The 16,452-nt window shown below is 37.6% G+C and overlaps 3 protein-coding genes across 3 annotated transcripts; 1 reads left to right on the top strand and 2 right to left on the bottom strand.

Annotated features, from left to right (window-relative positions):
• The first annotated feature begins 4,700 nt into the window (after nt 1–4,700).
• On the top strand, nt 4,701–7,791 carry LOC110916034 (uncharacterized membrane protein At1g16860). Its single transcript, XM_022160786.2, has 4 exons — nt 4,701–5,567; nt 6,306–6,461; nt 6,527–6,738; nt 7,318–7,791. Exons 1-4 carry the CDS (start codon nt 4,950–4,952, stop codon nt 7,511–7,513), a joined length of 1,182 nt encoding a protein of 393 aa, XP_022016478.1. The 5' UTR covers nt 4,701–4,949; the 3' UTR covers nt 7,514–7,791.
• A 2,698-nt stretch (nt 7,792–10,489) lies between these two features.
• Nucleotides 10,490–11,587, bottom strand: LOC110919654. The gene is made up of 3 exons (XM_022163918.1): nt 11,101–11,587; nt 10,978–10,980; nt 10,490–10,887 (listed from the first exon to the last, which is right to left on the bottom strand). Exons 1-3 carry the CDS (start codon nt 11,585–11,587, stop codon nt 10,490–10,492), a joined length of 888 nt encoding a protein of 295 aa, XP_022019610.1.
• A 552-nt stretch (nt 11,588–12,139) lies between these two features.
• Nucleotides 12,140–14,140, bottom strand: LOC110917097 (RPM1-interacting protein 4). Its single transcript, XM_022161715.2, has 4 exons — nt 14,043–14,140; nt 13,568–13,918; nt 12,920–13,111; nt 12,140–12,345 (listed from the first exon to the last, which is right to left on the bottom strand). Exons 1-4 carry the CDS (start codon nt 14,046–14,048, stop codon nt 12,328–12,330), a joined length of 567 nt encoding a protein of 188 aa, XP_022017407.1. The 5' UTR covers nt 14,049–14,140; the 3' UTR covers nt 12,140–12,327.
• Nucleotides 14,141–16,452: the final 2,312 nt, after the last annotated feature.

Raw genomic sequence — 16,452 nt, 5'->3', positions numbered from 1 at the left:
CATCTGTTGCTGCTATAAAGGAAAACAATTTATCAAAGAAACAGTTGGTTGAAAAATTATTGAAAGACTTCAAGTGCAACAACTTTGTTGAAGAAGAACAATACAGTGATGCTAGCAGCTATGAGGACTCAGATGAAGATGTTAATTCACCAGGAGAGAGTGAGGATGATGACATTAGGGGGAAGAAGTACAAGGTTGATGTTCCAGTTGTAAGTGAAAATACTGACTGGACTAAGTGGGTTTGGGTAGTTGGTACACGGTTCCCTACCAGGGATGCTGTTAAAGATGCATTTAAAAGCTATGCTGTTATGAATGGAAGGAATCTTAAAATATCAGTAAGTGACAACAACAGGCTTGGAAGACTAGGTGTTACTTGTGTTAACGATTGTCCATTTAAGGTTTATGTATCTTTCCATAAAAGAAAGTGTTGCTTCATTGTTAAGACTGTAGTTAATGAACACACATGTCAGAGAAATATGTTGAAGAATAGACAGTTAACTGCTTCCTTCGTAGCTAGCCAGTTTCTACCAATTTTCAAAGCTAATCCTAGTTGGAAAGCAAAGGAAATCCAGGATGCAATTAAAGAAAAATTCAAGGTCCTAGTAAGTAAATGGCTAGTTTACAAGGCAAAGAGTTATGCCAATAGGAAACTGCATGGTTCAATGAAAGACCACTATGGAAAGATGGGTTCATACTTAGCAGCACTGAAAGCAGAAAATCCAACCTCTACTTTTGAACTTATCACTGTACCATCAGAGTATTATGGTGTGGATGGGGGTACAGAGGTTTTCTTTAGGCTATTTATCTGTTTTGATCCAGTTAAGAAGGGATTTTTAGCAGGCTGTAGAAGGCTTATGTGTCTAGACGGCTGTTTTTTGAAGACATTTCTAGGTGGTATGTTATTGGTTGCAATAGGTAGGGATGGGAATGGTCAAATGTTTCCAGTTGCTTGGGCAGTTGTAGAAGGAGAGAATAATGACAGCTGGGGGTGGTTCATGAATGAATTGAAGAAATGCTTAGGAATAACGGATGAAGGGAAGGGTTGGACACTAGTCTCTGACCAGCAAAAGGTATCATGTGAATTGAATTATGTTCTGTACTTAGAAGTAGTATTACATATGTGAATTGAATTATGTTCTGTACTTAGAAGTAGTATTACATATGTGAATTGAATTATGTTCTGTACTTATTTCAGGGGTTATTGAATGCTGTTGCCTTTATATGGGGTAATGCTGAGTATAGGAATTGTGCTAGGCACATATATGCCAATTGGCACAAAAAATTCAAGGGTGATGATCTTAAGGAGTTATTTTGGAGGGCTGCTAAAGCATACAATACGGCTGATTTCAAAAGGGCAATTGAAGAAATGAGAGATGTAGATGCTAAGGCAACTGATGCATTTCTGGATCAGAATCCTAAGTGCTTTTGTAGGTGCTATGTACAACGTGAGACTAAGACTGATGTTATTTTCAACAATATGGCTGAAACATTCAATGGATTCATCATACAGTCCAGAGCAAAGCATATCATTGACATGCTGGAAGATATAAGGTTGGCAGTTATGACCAGGTTAGTAACAAAGCACAATGAGATGTCCCGTAAAAATGTGGTTGTTTGCCCTAGGATTCAAGCCAAGAAGCTTGATAAAGAGAAAGAGAAAGCTTATCTTTGTACTGTGTATCCTTCAAGTAACACTATGTTTCAAGTCAAGAGCTTTGACGATGTATCTGTGGATATTGTGAAGAGAAGCTGTACATGTGGGAAGTGGGACTTGACAGGCATTCCATGTTATCATGTGTGTGCAGTTGCAGCGTTTATGCATAAGAATTCTGAAGACTTTGTTCATAGTTACTTGACCAAAGAGGTGTATCTCAGGTCCTATGAGTACACTATCCCACCACTGCCTTCGGAAAAATATTGGCCAATTGTTGATCTACCTTTGGACCCTCCACCAGTCAAGATTGGGCCAGGAAGACCAAAAAAGAACAGAAAAAGGGATCCACAGGAAACCAAGAAAAAAACTGGGAAGCTAGGTAGGCATGGTACACTCATGAGTTGTAAAAACTGTCATGAAAGAGGTCATAACATTTCAAGATGTAAGAAACCTGCAGCTGAAGGTAGCCAAGTCACAAGAAAGAGGGACAGGCCTAAAAAGTCAGCTGATGCACAACCTTCTCAGTTAACAGCAGCCCCACAAGTTTCCCAGTCCACTCAGCAATCACAGGGGAATGTAGTATCACAACAAACTCAGAGGCAAGCTAAGAGGGGGAGGCCAAAAAAGATCTCAAAATCCACAAATGAATCAGCTGAATGAAGCCTTTTGTTGAAATGCTTTTGTGTTGTTTAATGCTTTTGTGTTGTTTATGTTGAAACTGGTAGTATGTCTTATGTCTGTCTTATGTTTTGGATGTTGAAACTGGTAGTATGTCTTATGTCTGTCTTATGCTTTTGTGTCCAGATTTTAATGTCAAGTATGTCCAGGTTTTAATGTCAACTGTGTTTGGATGGAACTATAATGTCCATTTTTGGTCAATTGTGTAAAAAGGCTTGGTCAATTGTGTCCATATACTTATCCGAAAGTCATTACAGTCACTACATCGCTTGGAAAAAGGACACATTACATAATCAAACATGTCAAAATAACCAAAACCCAATTCATAGTCAAAACAAGATTCATATACTTATCCGAAAGTCATTACAGTCACTACATAGCTTGGAAAAAGGACACATTACATAATCAAACATGTCAAAATAACCAATACATTGATAATGCAATACAGACAACTGCCAAAAAACATGCTTTCTTTGAAGACTTTCTTAATCTCCGATTTTCTTCTTCTAACACCCCACAGTTGCATTCCCTTGCTAATACATCATCCACCTCTTGTTTCCACACAAAGAATTTACAATTAGATCTCTGAAATGAACATGCCATTAAAAACAACCTATTAAATTACGAGAAAGTGATGAAATCAGATTGCCAATCAAATTCAATAACTTATAGGCCATAGAGGGCATCCGTAAAACTCTTCACCATGCCTTGAGCTTCGATTTCCAGCCACCCTACGAATTGCAAGCAATTCATGGTTACAATAAACATTACCATCGGTGCCAAGTCTAAAAATTTTGGGGTTTTGTGAACGAATTGAAGGAGATGAAGATGAAGAGTTTGAGCTCATTGGGGATCGACTTAATTTGATCAATTAGGGTTTGAGCTCATTGGGGATAGACTGAACGAATTAGGGTTTTGAAGAAATTGGGGGTGAAATGATTTATACACAGATGGGTAATGTTATAGGTGATTAAATGAGTTGGCTTTCATTTTTAATTAAACTGCCACGTTGGAACACACATGTCACTCCACATCAGCATTTTTTTAACCAAGTTAGTGTTTTTTTAACTGGGATCATTTTACAAACTAAAGTGAAAAGTTCGGATTATTATTGGTGATTAAATGAGTTGAGATTATTATTGGCCAATAACAGTGAGTTGGGATTATTTATTTCCAATTTGCCATTGTAATATGGGGATGAAATCATAATTTTGAACGGAGGGCAAAATCGTAATTTTGAGCGAGGGACAAAAACATAATTTTATTTTGAAGTGGGGGCAAAACCGAAAAAATATTTTAAATTAAGGACGAAACCGTAATTTTAGAACGAATATAAAACAATAAAACGTGTTGGTCCAATGGGGGAGTGCCAGACAACTGCCTGGCACTATTCCCCCATTTGGTTTTTGTATGTGTAGGTAATTAACTTTTATGTATAGTTTATCAAAAAATACTTATTTTTGTCATAGTTTTGTTCATAATAATAATAATTATTAAATGGATATATTTTTTAATATTTTTTACAAAAATTATATAATAATAGACTCGTTTAATTTCACAAGCTAGCTCGAGAATGACAAGTAAAACTCGGGCTCATCTATTAAACAAAGCTTATTTTAGGCTTTGAGCTCGCTTTATCTGGCTTCGACTTGGGTATTTAGCAATCGAATATCCAGTATAGCGGAAACGAGCCCGAGTCTGAACCCAGCCTAAAAACAAAGTTTGTTTAGTAAACGAGCCCAACCTTCACTTATCGAGATCGAGCCGGTCTGCGAGCCTAAACGAACCCATTCTTCATATAGTTTTTAATTAACATATTAAATATATACTTATTTATAAAAATAAAATATATAACTTATATGTGTGTGTATATATGTAAATTTATAAAGAAATAAAAATAATTATAAATAGTATAAATTGATTAACAAACTATAAATGAATCAAGTCCGCCGACTTATGCTCTAACTTAAAAAACTACCCACGAGTCAAGCTTTAGCTTTTATAACTTAAACAAGCTTGAGCTCGAGCCTAATCGTGTGCGGACTTGTCTTGACTCGTTTAAACCCATATACAGTAGCTCACGAACGACTTTAGTGGTTATTGATGCATACACACCATTTACAAATACAATTACAATTTTCAAATATGACACTGAAAGTAAACTAGGGATGAGTACGGTACTCATTCGGTACCGAAAAACGGAAAAAATACTGGTATCGGTATTTACCAGTGTTTTATCTATAAATACTGGTACCGTACCGATACCAAATATACTGGTACAGTTCGGTACCGATACCAGATCTCAAATGCTTATCCTTAAACTAAACCATCGGAGTCGGGCCACAAGATTCACCCACAACTTTGAAAACCCTCAACTTGTGGATCTCAAAAACCCATTCCCTTTCCCACCCTCAAAACTCGTTTTCTTAACTTTTATTCCGCAACAATGTTTTAGCGCATTATTCACTTGTACAGTACAAGTAACCATAGCCTATCAACTTCCATACACACTCACTCTTCCACTACACTCGACAAACTCATTTCTCCAATTTTCACACACTAACACAAATCTTCCTGCAATTTCTCACACATTAATTGTTTAATCTTTTTTAAAAAAATGGGAACCAGAGTCCCTTCACACCAGCTCAGAAACGGACTCTACGTCTCGGGTCGACCCGATCACCACCACCCCACAATCGGGTCACCCGACAACGTCACCGGCGCCGATGCCAACCACTCCGGTGACCACCCGCCACCAGTTCTTACCAGATCCTGCAGGACTTCCGGATCCGACCCGACTCCTAACCATTCCGGGTCGGGTCGGGTGATAGCGCTTCAACCAACCGGGTTAATCACCTCCGGGAGCCTTGGAATGAGCGGCGAAAGCGGGTCGGGTCAGATGGGTCCGGAAACATCGTCAGGGAAGACGGTGTACGGGCCGTCTGTAACGACGTTAGGGTATGATGATCTAAGGTTAGGGTTTAGGGTTTCGAGGAAGTTAATGTGGGTGTTGTTGGTTATGGCGGTTATGGGATTGGTTGTGGGGGCGGTGTTGACGGTGGTGGTGAAGAAGGTGGTGGTTGTGGTGGTGGCTGCAGCGGTTTTGGTGCCGGTTATTGTGGTGATATTGTGGAATTGTGTGTTTAAGAAGAGGGGGTTGTTGGGGTATTTACGAAAGTACCCTGATGATGAACTTAGAGGTGCTGTTGATGGTCAATTTGTCAAGATTACTGGGGTAATTTGATTATTTTGTTTTCGGTTTTGATAGTGATAACCGAGTTTATTATCTGTTACAGTTATTATTTGTTAGTTATCGTTGTATGCGATGGCTAGAGATGACAAAAAGCTGGTTTTTGAACCAGAACCGAGACCGGTTTGGAAGCGATACAACCCAAAGGTTTCTGACCAGCCAAAAGCCGAACCAAACTGGTAAAAAATGCTTAAAAGCGATAAAAAAACCCAAACCGGGTTGAAACTCACCCGGTTTTGACTTTTGTTGACCAACCCGAACTGGTTTGAAACTCACCCGGTTTTGACTTTCGTTGACCAACCTGAACCGGTTTGAACCCGATTTGTGCATCTCTACCGATAGCCTCTTGGGCTAGTGGCACAAGGTGTTTATCCCCACCAAAGTAGTGCGGGTTTGAGTCCCACAAATTGGACAATAGGTTAATTTAGTAGTAGATATTAGGTGTGTGTGGGGGGGGGGGGGGGGGGGTCTTCGCAGTTAAACAAGAAGTTATTATTGTATCTCTGGTTTCGAATAACATGATAGTTATTGACGTTTTATCTATATGATTAATCAATTACCTCTATTATTAGTTGGTAAGATTTACCATTATTCGTTTCGTTGTAATCTCTAAATAAAGAGATCTAGTTTTTAGTTATTCGATATGCTATGCATTAATCGAACAGATTATGCGCAGTTTATGTTCATAAAAAAATAAAAAAAAATAATAATAATTTGGTGCAGATTGTCACATGTGGTAGCATTCCTCTTGAATCATCATTCCAAAAAGTAGAGAGGTGTGTGTATGTATCCACAGAGCTGTTCGAGCACAAGCGCGGTAGGGGGAAATCACCTGTTGCTAACCATTGTTGCTTCTCCTGGGGATGCAGCAATTCAGAGGTCTGTTTTTTAGTAAGCTACATTTCATTTATAAAATTGCTAAAAATGAAAATTTTGTTTGGCAGAAATATGTGGCTGATTTTTACATATCAGACATGCGATCGGGATTAAGGGCTCTAGTGAAAGCCGGATACGGGGCTAAAGTAGCTCCGTTTGTTAAAGAAGCAACGGTTGTTGATATAACGAAAGAAAAGCGTGAGTTATCTCCAAGGTTTTTGGAATGGCTTGCTGACCGCAGCCTCTCGAGTGATGACCGACTTATGCGCCTCAAAGAAGGGTAACTTGCTTCTTTTAAAATCATAAGATTTTATTTGTATTAAACACTATTTAACCTAAAAATACTTTTTTGCCCTTTTCCGCCGTCATTGACTATTGACTGTTGTGCATTTGGTTCAGAAGATTCTGTTACTTTGTTAGGTATAAAAAATCAAGAGGAAAAAGAGGGTGTGTGGATTTGTGTTTTAAAACCGAGTATAATAACACGATTTTAAATATTTAGATAAGCATATTCTGCTTCTCGAATATCGGATAATTTATGGGACAAACTATAACTTTATGATAATAAGTTCCACAAAACATAAGTTTATGCTTGTTGCAGCTCATTATCAAAAGGTAAAATGAGAAATGAATAAATCAATTTGGCTTCGTTTATGCCGATTTTGGCAAAAAAATAAAAAAAACTTGATGTAAAATGACTAATATGCCCCTGTATATATTGGGTTAGATTATTTTGAGTAGATCTAGGGGCTTATTGTAATTTTACAACTCCATAGGTGGCAAAAACTAGAAAGCCAAAGCACAATCTCATATTAGGTTTTATGATTCTAAATGAGACATGCATGACACATACATACAGGTACATCAAAGAAGGAAGCACGGTTAGTGTGATGGGCGTGGTGAGGCGGCATGATAACCTGCTCATGATTGTTCCGCCAGGCGAGCCCATGTCAACGGGCTGTCGATGGTCTTGCGGTCTTCTCCCAACCTATGTAGAAGGTCTTGTGTTGACTTGTGACGAAAGTCAAAATGCTGATGCCTCCTTACCTGTGTAGCTTATATGTTGATCATCAAAAGTACCAAAGTGTCTCCAGATCAGTCCATGGCTTTGCTGACTATTTGTGCATATAAGTTGCAGACAGGCGGGACGGAGCAGACCTTTTATATAGTTTGGTAGACGCAGTATATGGGTATTTCATTGTAGCGTTGCTTTTGAAGAACTCGGATTCTTTTAAAAAAGGTCTGTAAATGTTGCCCGATGGCTTTTCAAAGTCTTTATATTGCATGTGTTAATTTATGACACAACATGAAATTCATGGGTTTGTTGTGTTTAGTCCAAACATGTCGGGTTAATATCTGCCAAATGCAGTGGCGGATCTAGAATTCCGACCAAGCGGGAACGTTTTATAAATAGGCGGTAACGAAATCGAAAAAACGTCAAATTTTTCCAAAATTTACACTAAAAACGTCAAAAATTTTCCGACCAAGCGGTAGCGGAGGCTACCCCTTGTATAATGGTAGATCCGCCCCTGGCCAAATGTATGACAACTTAAAATAATTGGGCATTTTATGTCGAAATTTAAAGAGAAATTGATATCAACTTCTTTTTCAAACGTGATTTTTTTTGTTATAAATTTAGAACTGTAGAGTATTAAACGTAGTGTTTTAGAGCATCCACAATAAGAAAACCTAAAAACGTGTTCGGTCCGTTGTCACATCAGAAAAACACATATCGAAAACACAAAACCTCCCCTAATAAGGAGAAAACCTAAAAATGTCGAAAACCACATATCTCCCTATGAATATTTTATACTTAAAATCTCCCTATGAAATTTTATACTTAAAAATTAAGTTGGCCCCACCACCCACCATTGTTGGACGTTGATACAAAACCGAAGAGCCATAAGCCGCCCAAAACCATTGCTTCCCTAATGGTTGAAAAGGCCAAAATTGGATGGGTCACCTAAACCAACCCCTAAAAACGGATCACTGGTCATGGTCCTAGACTCCTAGGACCTAAATTGGTTTGCACGACATCGGGTTGGCTTAAGGAAGTCGAGATATCCGATAATAATGATTCTTGGATGTGGCAAGGAAATGGCTCAAATGGTTTTTCGGTGAAGGCTATAAAGAAGATCCTACAAGATTCGGTGGACTTAAGCTCTAACTATGTTATGGAGTGGTGTCGTTGGATACCGAAAAAATGTAATATTTTCGTTTGGAGAGCTGAGATGGAGAGGTTACCCACTGTGGAGGTTACCCACTGTGGAGGCTCTGCAAAAAAATAACATTGATGTTAACTCATCTGGGTGTGTTTTCTGCGGCAATGAAGTGGAGAACTCGGACCACATTTTACGGGTTGTGTGGTAGCAACCGAAATATGGTGCTGGGTGAGCGACTGGTGCAAGACTCCTAATATTGTTGCTTTCTCAGTCAGGGATCTCTTGGAGTTCCAGAATTTCATTGGTGCTGGAGAGCAAATGAGGAAGCTGGTTCATGGTATTATTATTTTAGGATGTTGGTGCATTTGGAAAGCGAGGTGTGACAAGGTTTTCTTTTTCTCGAACAAGGATTGGAAAGTTGAAGACTGATGTGGTTCCAACCGATAATCGATTGGCCTAAAGAAAATAGGCGATAATCGCTTGGCCTAAAGAAAATAGGGGGAATCCAGATTAGAAAATAGATGAAACTTTTAGATAATTACTTCTGCATATCTCATTATCAAAACAAAACCACTTAAATAGGAATTACATGAAACCAAATAATGACTATGCATGGAATGAGGGGATCGTGGATACCCACTACTCCTCTATCTTAAGATCATGGATCATTAACTAGTACTACGAATTGCAAAACAAATACTAAAATAATAAAACATGACAATTAAATAACATGTGCTGTTCACATGGAGTTATATGAATGAGATCCATATATACATTGCGGGTACGTATCAAAGACATAAAAAATAGTATAAAAGCGTCTGGGTTTCTGCTTTTTAAAAATAGAACTAGGAATCAGTCCATCTCTAGGATTAGACGCACGTGTCGCTCGTGTTCGGCTTGGGTTTTGGAATAGATAAGGATATCGTCTATAAATACGATCACAAAACGGTCCAAGTATAGTTTACACACACGGTTCATCAAATCCATGAAGACCGCAGGTGCATTGGTCAAACCGAAAGGCATGACCACGAACTCGGAGTTAATGATAACCGGAACGAAGATCGATTTTGGAGAAACACGTTACGCCTTGGAGTTAGTAAAAAAGATCGTCGATGCAAGGAAGAGGATAACGATTTTTGACTTTATTCTATAGCTATAAGACTACAAGGTATGGTGATGGACCATCCTTGGAGGATGATCCGCCACGTAGGCGCCACGTCACATTCCTCCCTAAGATGGTCCATCCTCCAAAACTAGAGGGCATGGTAGGATGGTCCTAGTCATAGTCCTCCACCACTTTTTATGTTTTTTTTTTTATTTTTTTTAGTATTCTATTTTTTTAACATTTAACAAATATACTAACAAAATATTTTCATTAATATTAAACCCACATTACATAAACATAAAAAAAAACATAAACTTAAAAAAAAAAACCAAAGACTTAATAAAAATAAACATAGAGTTAAATAATTTGATGTTTTTTCATGATGTCGTGTTGTAATTTTTTCAACATCGAACGTTTCGGCTCGGGTTCGTCCTCGACATTCATCGTCATTATTTCCCATTCCTTGAGCCGAATTTTTTCATCGGAAATTCGGATTTTCTCATTCGCCAATCGGACCTTCTCGCGTAACTTTTCTTCCGATGCACGACTTTTTTCTTCGATGCCCCGCTCCTTCGCCTTCGTCTTTTGGGCCGTGATGTCGTTGTACATTTTTAGGTGTTCCATAAACTCAACCATGTTCGGGTCCACCTTTTCCTTTTCTTTTCCCTTGGCCCGCTCCTTCTTTGTTTTGTCTCGGCCCGTTGGACGCTCCGGTTCACGTACGTTGTACTCGTCTTCGTCATAGTCGGTGTCATCATTTAAGTTTATGTGACACCTCGCGTCCGATCCACCGACGCTAAAACAGTAAAACTACCCGTTTCCGATGTTTTTTGGCGTTTCGCCATCGCCACCTCGTTGGGAATAGGCCTATATTTTGGTTCGTCTTTTACAACCATCCACGCGCGAACGTGAGGAAAGTTGGTACCATTCTTGTCCTTATACTTTTCCAACGCCATTTTGAACACATCCTCGTCGTTCCACCCGCTACGACGGTCACTTGTATATAATTTATTATATTCCTCGCAAAACCTATTGATGGACGAGTTCATTTTCCGCCACTTTGAGGAAACCGAGTCGAGATCTCGATACGGGCCTTGGTCCATCAAGGCGAGAAACTTGGCCAATACCTTGGACCAAAACCCCTCACCCGATTGGTTATTACCTATAAAAAACAAACAAAATATATAAAGTGTTAACATAATAATAAACAAAAAAAAAACTTTAACAAAAAAAAATTAAAACACCTAAAAACCAACTGTTAACAAAAAAAAAAAAAAAACTTTTAAAAAATAACAAACTGTCGGCTAAGAAAAAAAAATTTAAACTTTTAAAAATTTAAACTTTAAAAAATGTAAACTTTAAAAAAATTACGAACCTTTTGTCGGGTTGTCAGTGCCAATGAAAGCCTTGGCTAAGGCTTCTTCTTCGATTGGTGTCCACTTAGTCGCCTTCGGTTTCGACGGTTGATCACCCACCACTTGCTTGCCTTTGTTTCGTTTTCCTTTCCCTTTAGGCGGTTGGGTTTCGGGAACAATCTCCACATCGTCTTCGGGTTCGGATTGGGCCGGGATCGGTTGAGGTTGAACGGGTGGTGTGGGGATCGGTTGAGGTTGGATGGGTGGGAAGTTCCAAGCACCCCGCATCATCATTTGTTGAAGGGCTTGATTTTGGGAGATTTGAGCGAATTGGTTTGGCGAGTGTTGGAATGAAGCAAACGCGTTCGATGAATATTGCGAGAATTGGTTCGGTTCTAGCGTCGGATAATATCCCGGAACCGAGAAAGCATTAGGTTGGGTCGGATTGTTGGGAGTATTCGGGTTGTTCGGAGTGTTCGGGTTGTCCGGGTTGTTGAACGGATCCATGAAAAAGTGTAAGAAGGTTTATAGTGGAAGAAGGTTTATAAAATAGTGGAAGAAGGTTTATAAAAATTATGTGAGAAAGAGATGAAATTTTGGGGTTAATTTGGTGATTGAAAGTGAAAATGGAAGGTAAATATATATATTTTAAAAATCTGACTTGTAATTATTCAAAATATGGAAAAAAAATTTTTTATTTTAACGGTCAAATATTAAATGAGGGCCCCACTTTTTTGGACCGTCTCCAACAGCAAGGAACAGACGGAGAGGCCGGGACGCTTTGGGGGCGGCATGGTGTATAGACCGTCGCCGGTCCTCGATGATGTGGGGACGTCCCCCATACCGTGTAGCCTAAGGTTTAGCGTTCGATATAAAGTGATGCGAGATTTGTTTGTTGTACATAGCTGAGAGATTGGCATCTTCACACTCTCCATGAATTTGTTTGATCATATGTCTTGACCAGACGAATATATTGACAGACAGTATATGTCTCAATATTCATACGATTATATCTATACTTATAGTTACAATCACTTGGACTTTTTTTACACACTATAATTATCATTCCTCAAGTATATTTAATGAATACTTGCTTTCAATATAGAAATAAAAATACTACAATCCATTGTAAATTTGGTTCGAATATAAATATTTTGGAACTATAAAACATGATAGGTAAACTAAACAATAAGATTGTCCATACATTCTTGATGTCAACCCGCAACTCCTTCACATCGAGTGTATTCTTAAAAGCAACACCATTTCTGCAAAATTAATATAATATCATGTATAAGATACAACTACACTCAAATTTCATATTAAAGATACATATAGAGTAACGCCTTGAATACAAAATCAAGTTTAGTTAAAAAAATTGTGACAGCCAGGTTAACATTTGTATCTTTTAATTTTAAGATCATTCATCGATTCATTTGACAGTTTTTTCTCATCTTATATTTTATTATTTTACTATTTTAATACTCGATCAATAAAACACAAACTGAGCTGTTTGTTTACCTCTTAATGAGACTCTTAATGGTTCAGACCTCTTACTGATTCAACGCTTAATGGTTTGTTTGTTTCACGTGCAGATGTCTGAATGGTTCAGACATTTGCCTCTGAATAGTTAAGTATTATACTCAGTCTAAATGGTTAAGACCTCCAATCTGAATTGGTCAGACATTTGCCTCTGAACGGTTAAGCATTATACTGGCTCTTAACGGTTCAGACCTCTTAATGGTTTAGCACTTAACCATTCAGAAGTTGCCAAACAGCGAATCGGCCTATTTTCTTGAAAACAAGTTAAAAGGAAAATAAATGTGAAAATGAGAAACATACCTTGGCTTTTCTTGTCTCCCTTTTTGGATTGTTGAGATTATATGAAGACTGTTGAGGGATTGGTGGGAAGTTGGTCGCTGCAATGTGTTTTTCCTCTTTGACTTTCTGAAAGATGACCGTAAAACCTTCGGCAGATTTCGGGTCTTTTTCGTCCCATGCCCCAAACATTGGCACCGATGCTGATCTATGCGACTACAACAAAAACGAGTCATGTTTAACTCATGTGTCATGTTGGGTATTAGGTCGAAAACAAATTACTTACTAAGTAAATTAAAAAGAGTCAGGTTGGATTTATTTGTAAACGTTTTCTCTTTTAGGGTTTCATATACAATGATTTGAACTCACACCATTTTTATACGCGGCAATCACTATATCACTAGGCTATGGGCTTTATAATAGTTAACACGGTAAATATAATTAAGAAAATTATAACATTACAATAACAATTTACGCTTTAAGTGACACTTGACTCATTTGACCAGTTTCTTTATTAAGTATGAAATATACATCAACCAAAAAGCGACAAATCTAATAAATACAATTGATCCTCTTTAATTTTTATTTGCCTTTTTATATAAGGAGCACGTAACCACCAACACGTTCAAGATTCAAAAGTGTCTATATGTTGTAAAATAAATTCATACTTACAACAATATCATCAGCCGGATTATATCCATATCTTGGCCTATTCGGTCCGGGGGAAGGTGAAGGCGGAGAAAAATTGCTCCTCTTGTCTCTTGCGTTAATACTCTTTCTTCGATCCGACTTGTAACTTTGTTGGTTGCTTGAGTTTGAACTCTGATCACTGTTCATATTTTTCTCATCGAAATTGATGCCATCATTTTCTCCATATTTCATAAAAGCTTCTGGATTCTGTTCCGGGTCGTTTGGATTGATCATCACACCAGTGCCTTTATCTTTTCGTGCATTTTCAAAGTAGGCCGTGTAGGGGACGTTATCAGCATCCCAACTCCCAAACTTCGGGATATGTGATCGTTGCTGTTGTTGTAACATATATTCAAAAATTCGAAATATTAAGTTATAGTTAAACTAAACAAATATTTATAAACGTAAATGAACCAAATCAAGATTATAATTTGATTAGAATCAAGAAGTAACTTACAGACATGCTTAGTTTGTGATTAAATTTTGAAGAGGATTTCTTTTGAAATTGAAAGACAATTGAGAAAGGAGAAGATGATAAAAGAGTGAAGAACTCTTTCCTTTGGTTTAGCGTGTGGGGCCATTTTTGAAGTTTTATATTAAATTGTGGCCTGCAGGGAAAAAATCCAAGAGTAAAAGGGTGCTTAGGACAATATTTTGATAACTACAATGCTTGCAAAATTGTCATAACATAATGAAAATTCCCTAGATGTTAACAAATACCAATTCCTCTCAATAATATTGATTATGACCACTTAAATATATATCATTTTTGACAAACGTGTATGAGCCAGTGTGCCATTAACTTTGGTGGCAAATTCTTGTGTGACATTGAAGGGATGAATTTATCAATTCAACCCACTAGGAATATTAACCATTTGGTATTTATAAAAAAAACATTAAGTATTTACTCTTTACCTAAATTTGCATACTTAATATTTTATATCACTGTGTGACAAATGTGCATGTGCCACTATAGTACAACTTTGGTGGCAAATTCTTATGTGACATTGAAGGGACGAAGGATTTGAAATTTATCAATTCAACCACTAACCCTACACAATTACTAAATATTAACCATTTGGTACTAACAGAAAACCATTAAGTATTTACTCTTTACATAATTTGGTATACTTAATATTTATATAAGTAGATGATTTATTTAAGGAAAGTGCGTGTAAGAGAAAAACTATTGTCAATGATCTCTAGATCAAGTGATCGAAGGTTTACATTTCTCTTAGAAGATGTAAGTTCGACTTTCACTTGGTGCAGAGTGAGCCACTGGTGGGCAATAATAAGAGACATAGGGAAACTTTGGTTCGATCCTTGAGCCAAAGGGACCGGTAATTTCACCGTCGTGCCTACAGGCGGGTGGGTTACCGGGTTTTCTCCGGAATAGGTGGTGGACTCACGTTACTCTCGAAATACTCCGTTTGGTCCAATGACAATGAGTACCCCAAGAGTGCTTGTGATTAATTCTATAGACCGTTAAAAAAAGGAGAGAAACTCTTGATGCTATCTTGTAGTATGGCGGATTGGCGGTTTTATTTTTGTTCTTGTCCAAGACTATCAAAATTGCTTTTCGCTGTGAGTATTTAATTGACATATTGCATTTAAAATTTCACTAATATTCTTTGCTTCATTAATCTTCATCTATGTCTCGAACCAAGTCTGACCAACCCAGCGTGGGCCCGATTAAGACAACGTAGTCTAGGCAGATTTTGCATATGGCCACCGTTTAGGCGGTGTAACATTGAGTCACTCAAAAAAGAAAGTCACCATTAAAAAAAAGAATACATGGAATGAGCTAATTTTTTTCAGTTATAATTTTTCAAAAGTAAGGGGTTGTTTGGTAGCCTCTTAATGACCATTCAGATGCTACCTCTTAATGGTTTAAAACCTCTGAATAAATAAGAGGTAACCTCAAGTCTGAATGGTTAAGAAGTAACCTCTGAATGGTAAATCATCACATGTCACATTCTTCTACCTTCTCATTGGTAAAATTCTTAATGGTTCCATTAAGAGGTAGCCTCTTAATAACCATTCAGAGGCTACCAAACAGCCCCTAAGGGTATTGAATTTCCGGTCAAATATAATAAAATAAGTCATTTAATTTGATAATTCAGGTTCACGTTATAACAAATTTTGGTTTGGGTAACCCAGGGGGCTATGGCTAAGCCGGATTCGGGTGGGGCCAAGTAACCTGGATATTTGATTTAGGACCGACCTAAGACCAGACCGATTAACCTTATACGATTCCGTTCTCTGTCTTAATTTTGAGGGTGAACTCAGGTTTTGTTTCGTTGGGTTCGGTTCAGTTTCAACCCAACACATACCCTTAGTTTTTTGTTTGTTACTACTTCCGTCCCCACTAAAAGTGTCCTATTTTAAATTTTCAAAGTCTTTATCTATAAATTTTGACCTTAAATAATTTTGTTTGTGTTAGATAATACTTGATGAAAGTTATATGATTTGATTGTGTTTTACACAATGTTTTAAAAACCGGTAAATACCGGCCGGTTATACCGGTATTACCGTTTTCAGATGTAAATCCGGTACGAAACACCCCGGTAAATAAGTGAAACGGCATAAGGTTTGTACCGGCGGTAAAATCCGGTATACCGGTTTGAAACGTAATACGGGTACCGGCCCAGGGTTATTTTAGTTTGGGTTGTTACTTATTTTTATTATATATGTTACTTATCTTACGTATTTTTTTATATATTATGATTATTCGTAACTAAAAGTTCTTATTTAATATTGTATGAAACGAAAATAGTTGATATATTCAACACTCAAATGGCTTAAACATATCGTACACTTTCATTTAAAAAAGCTTGTTTGAAAATTGAATGACTTTCGATTATCTT

This window comes from Helianthus annuus, chromosome 16, assembly GCF_002127325.2.
Source record: "Helianthus annuus cultivar XRQ/B chromosome 16, HanXRQr2.0-SUNRISE, whole genome shotgun sequence".
NCBI lineage: Eukaryota > Viridiplantae > Streptophyta > Magnoliopsida > Asterales > Asteraceae > Helianthus > Helianthus annuus.
This window is presented reverse-complemented; position numbering and strand designations above follow the sequence as displayed.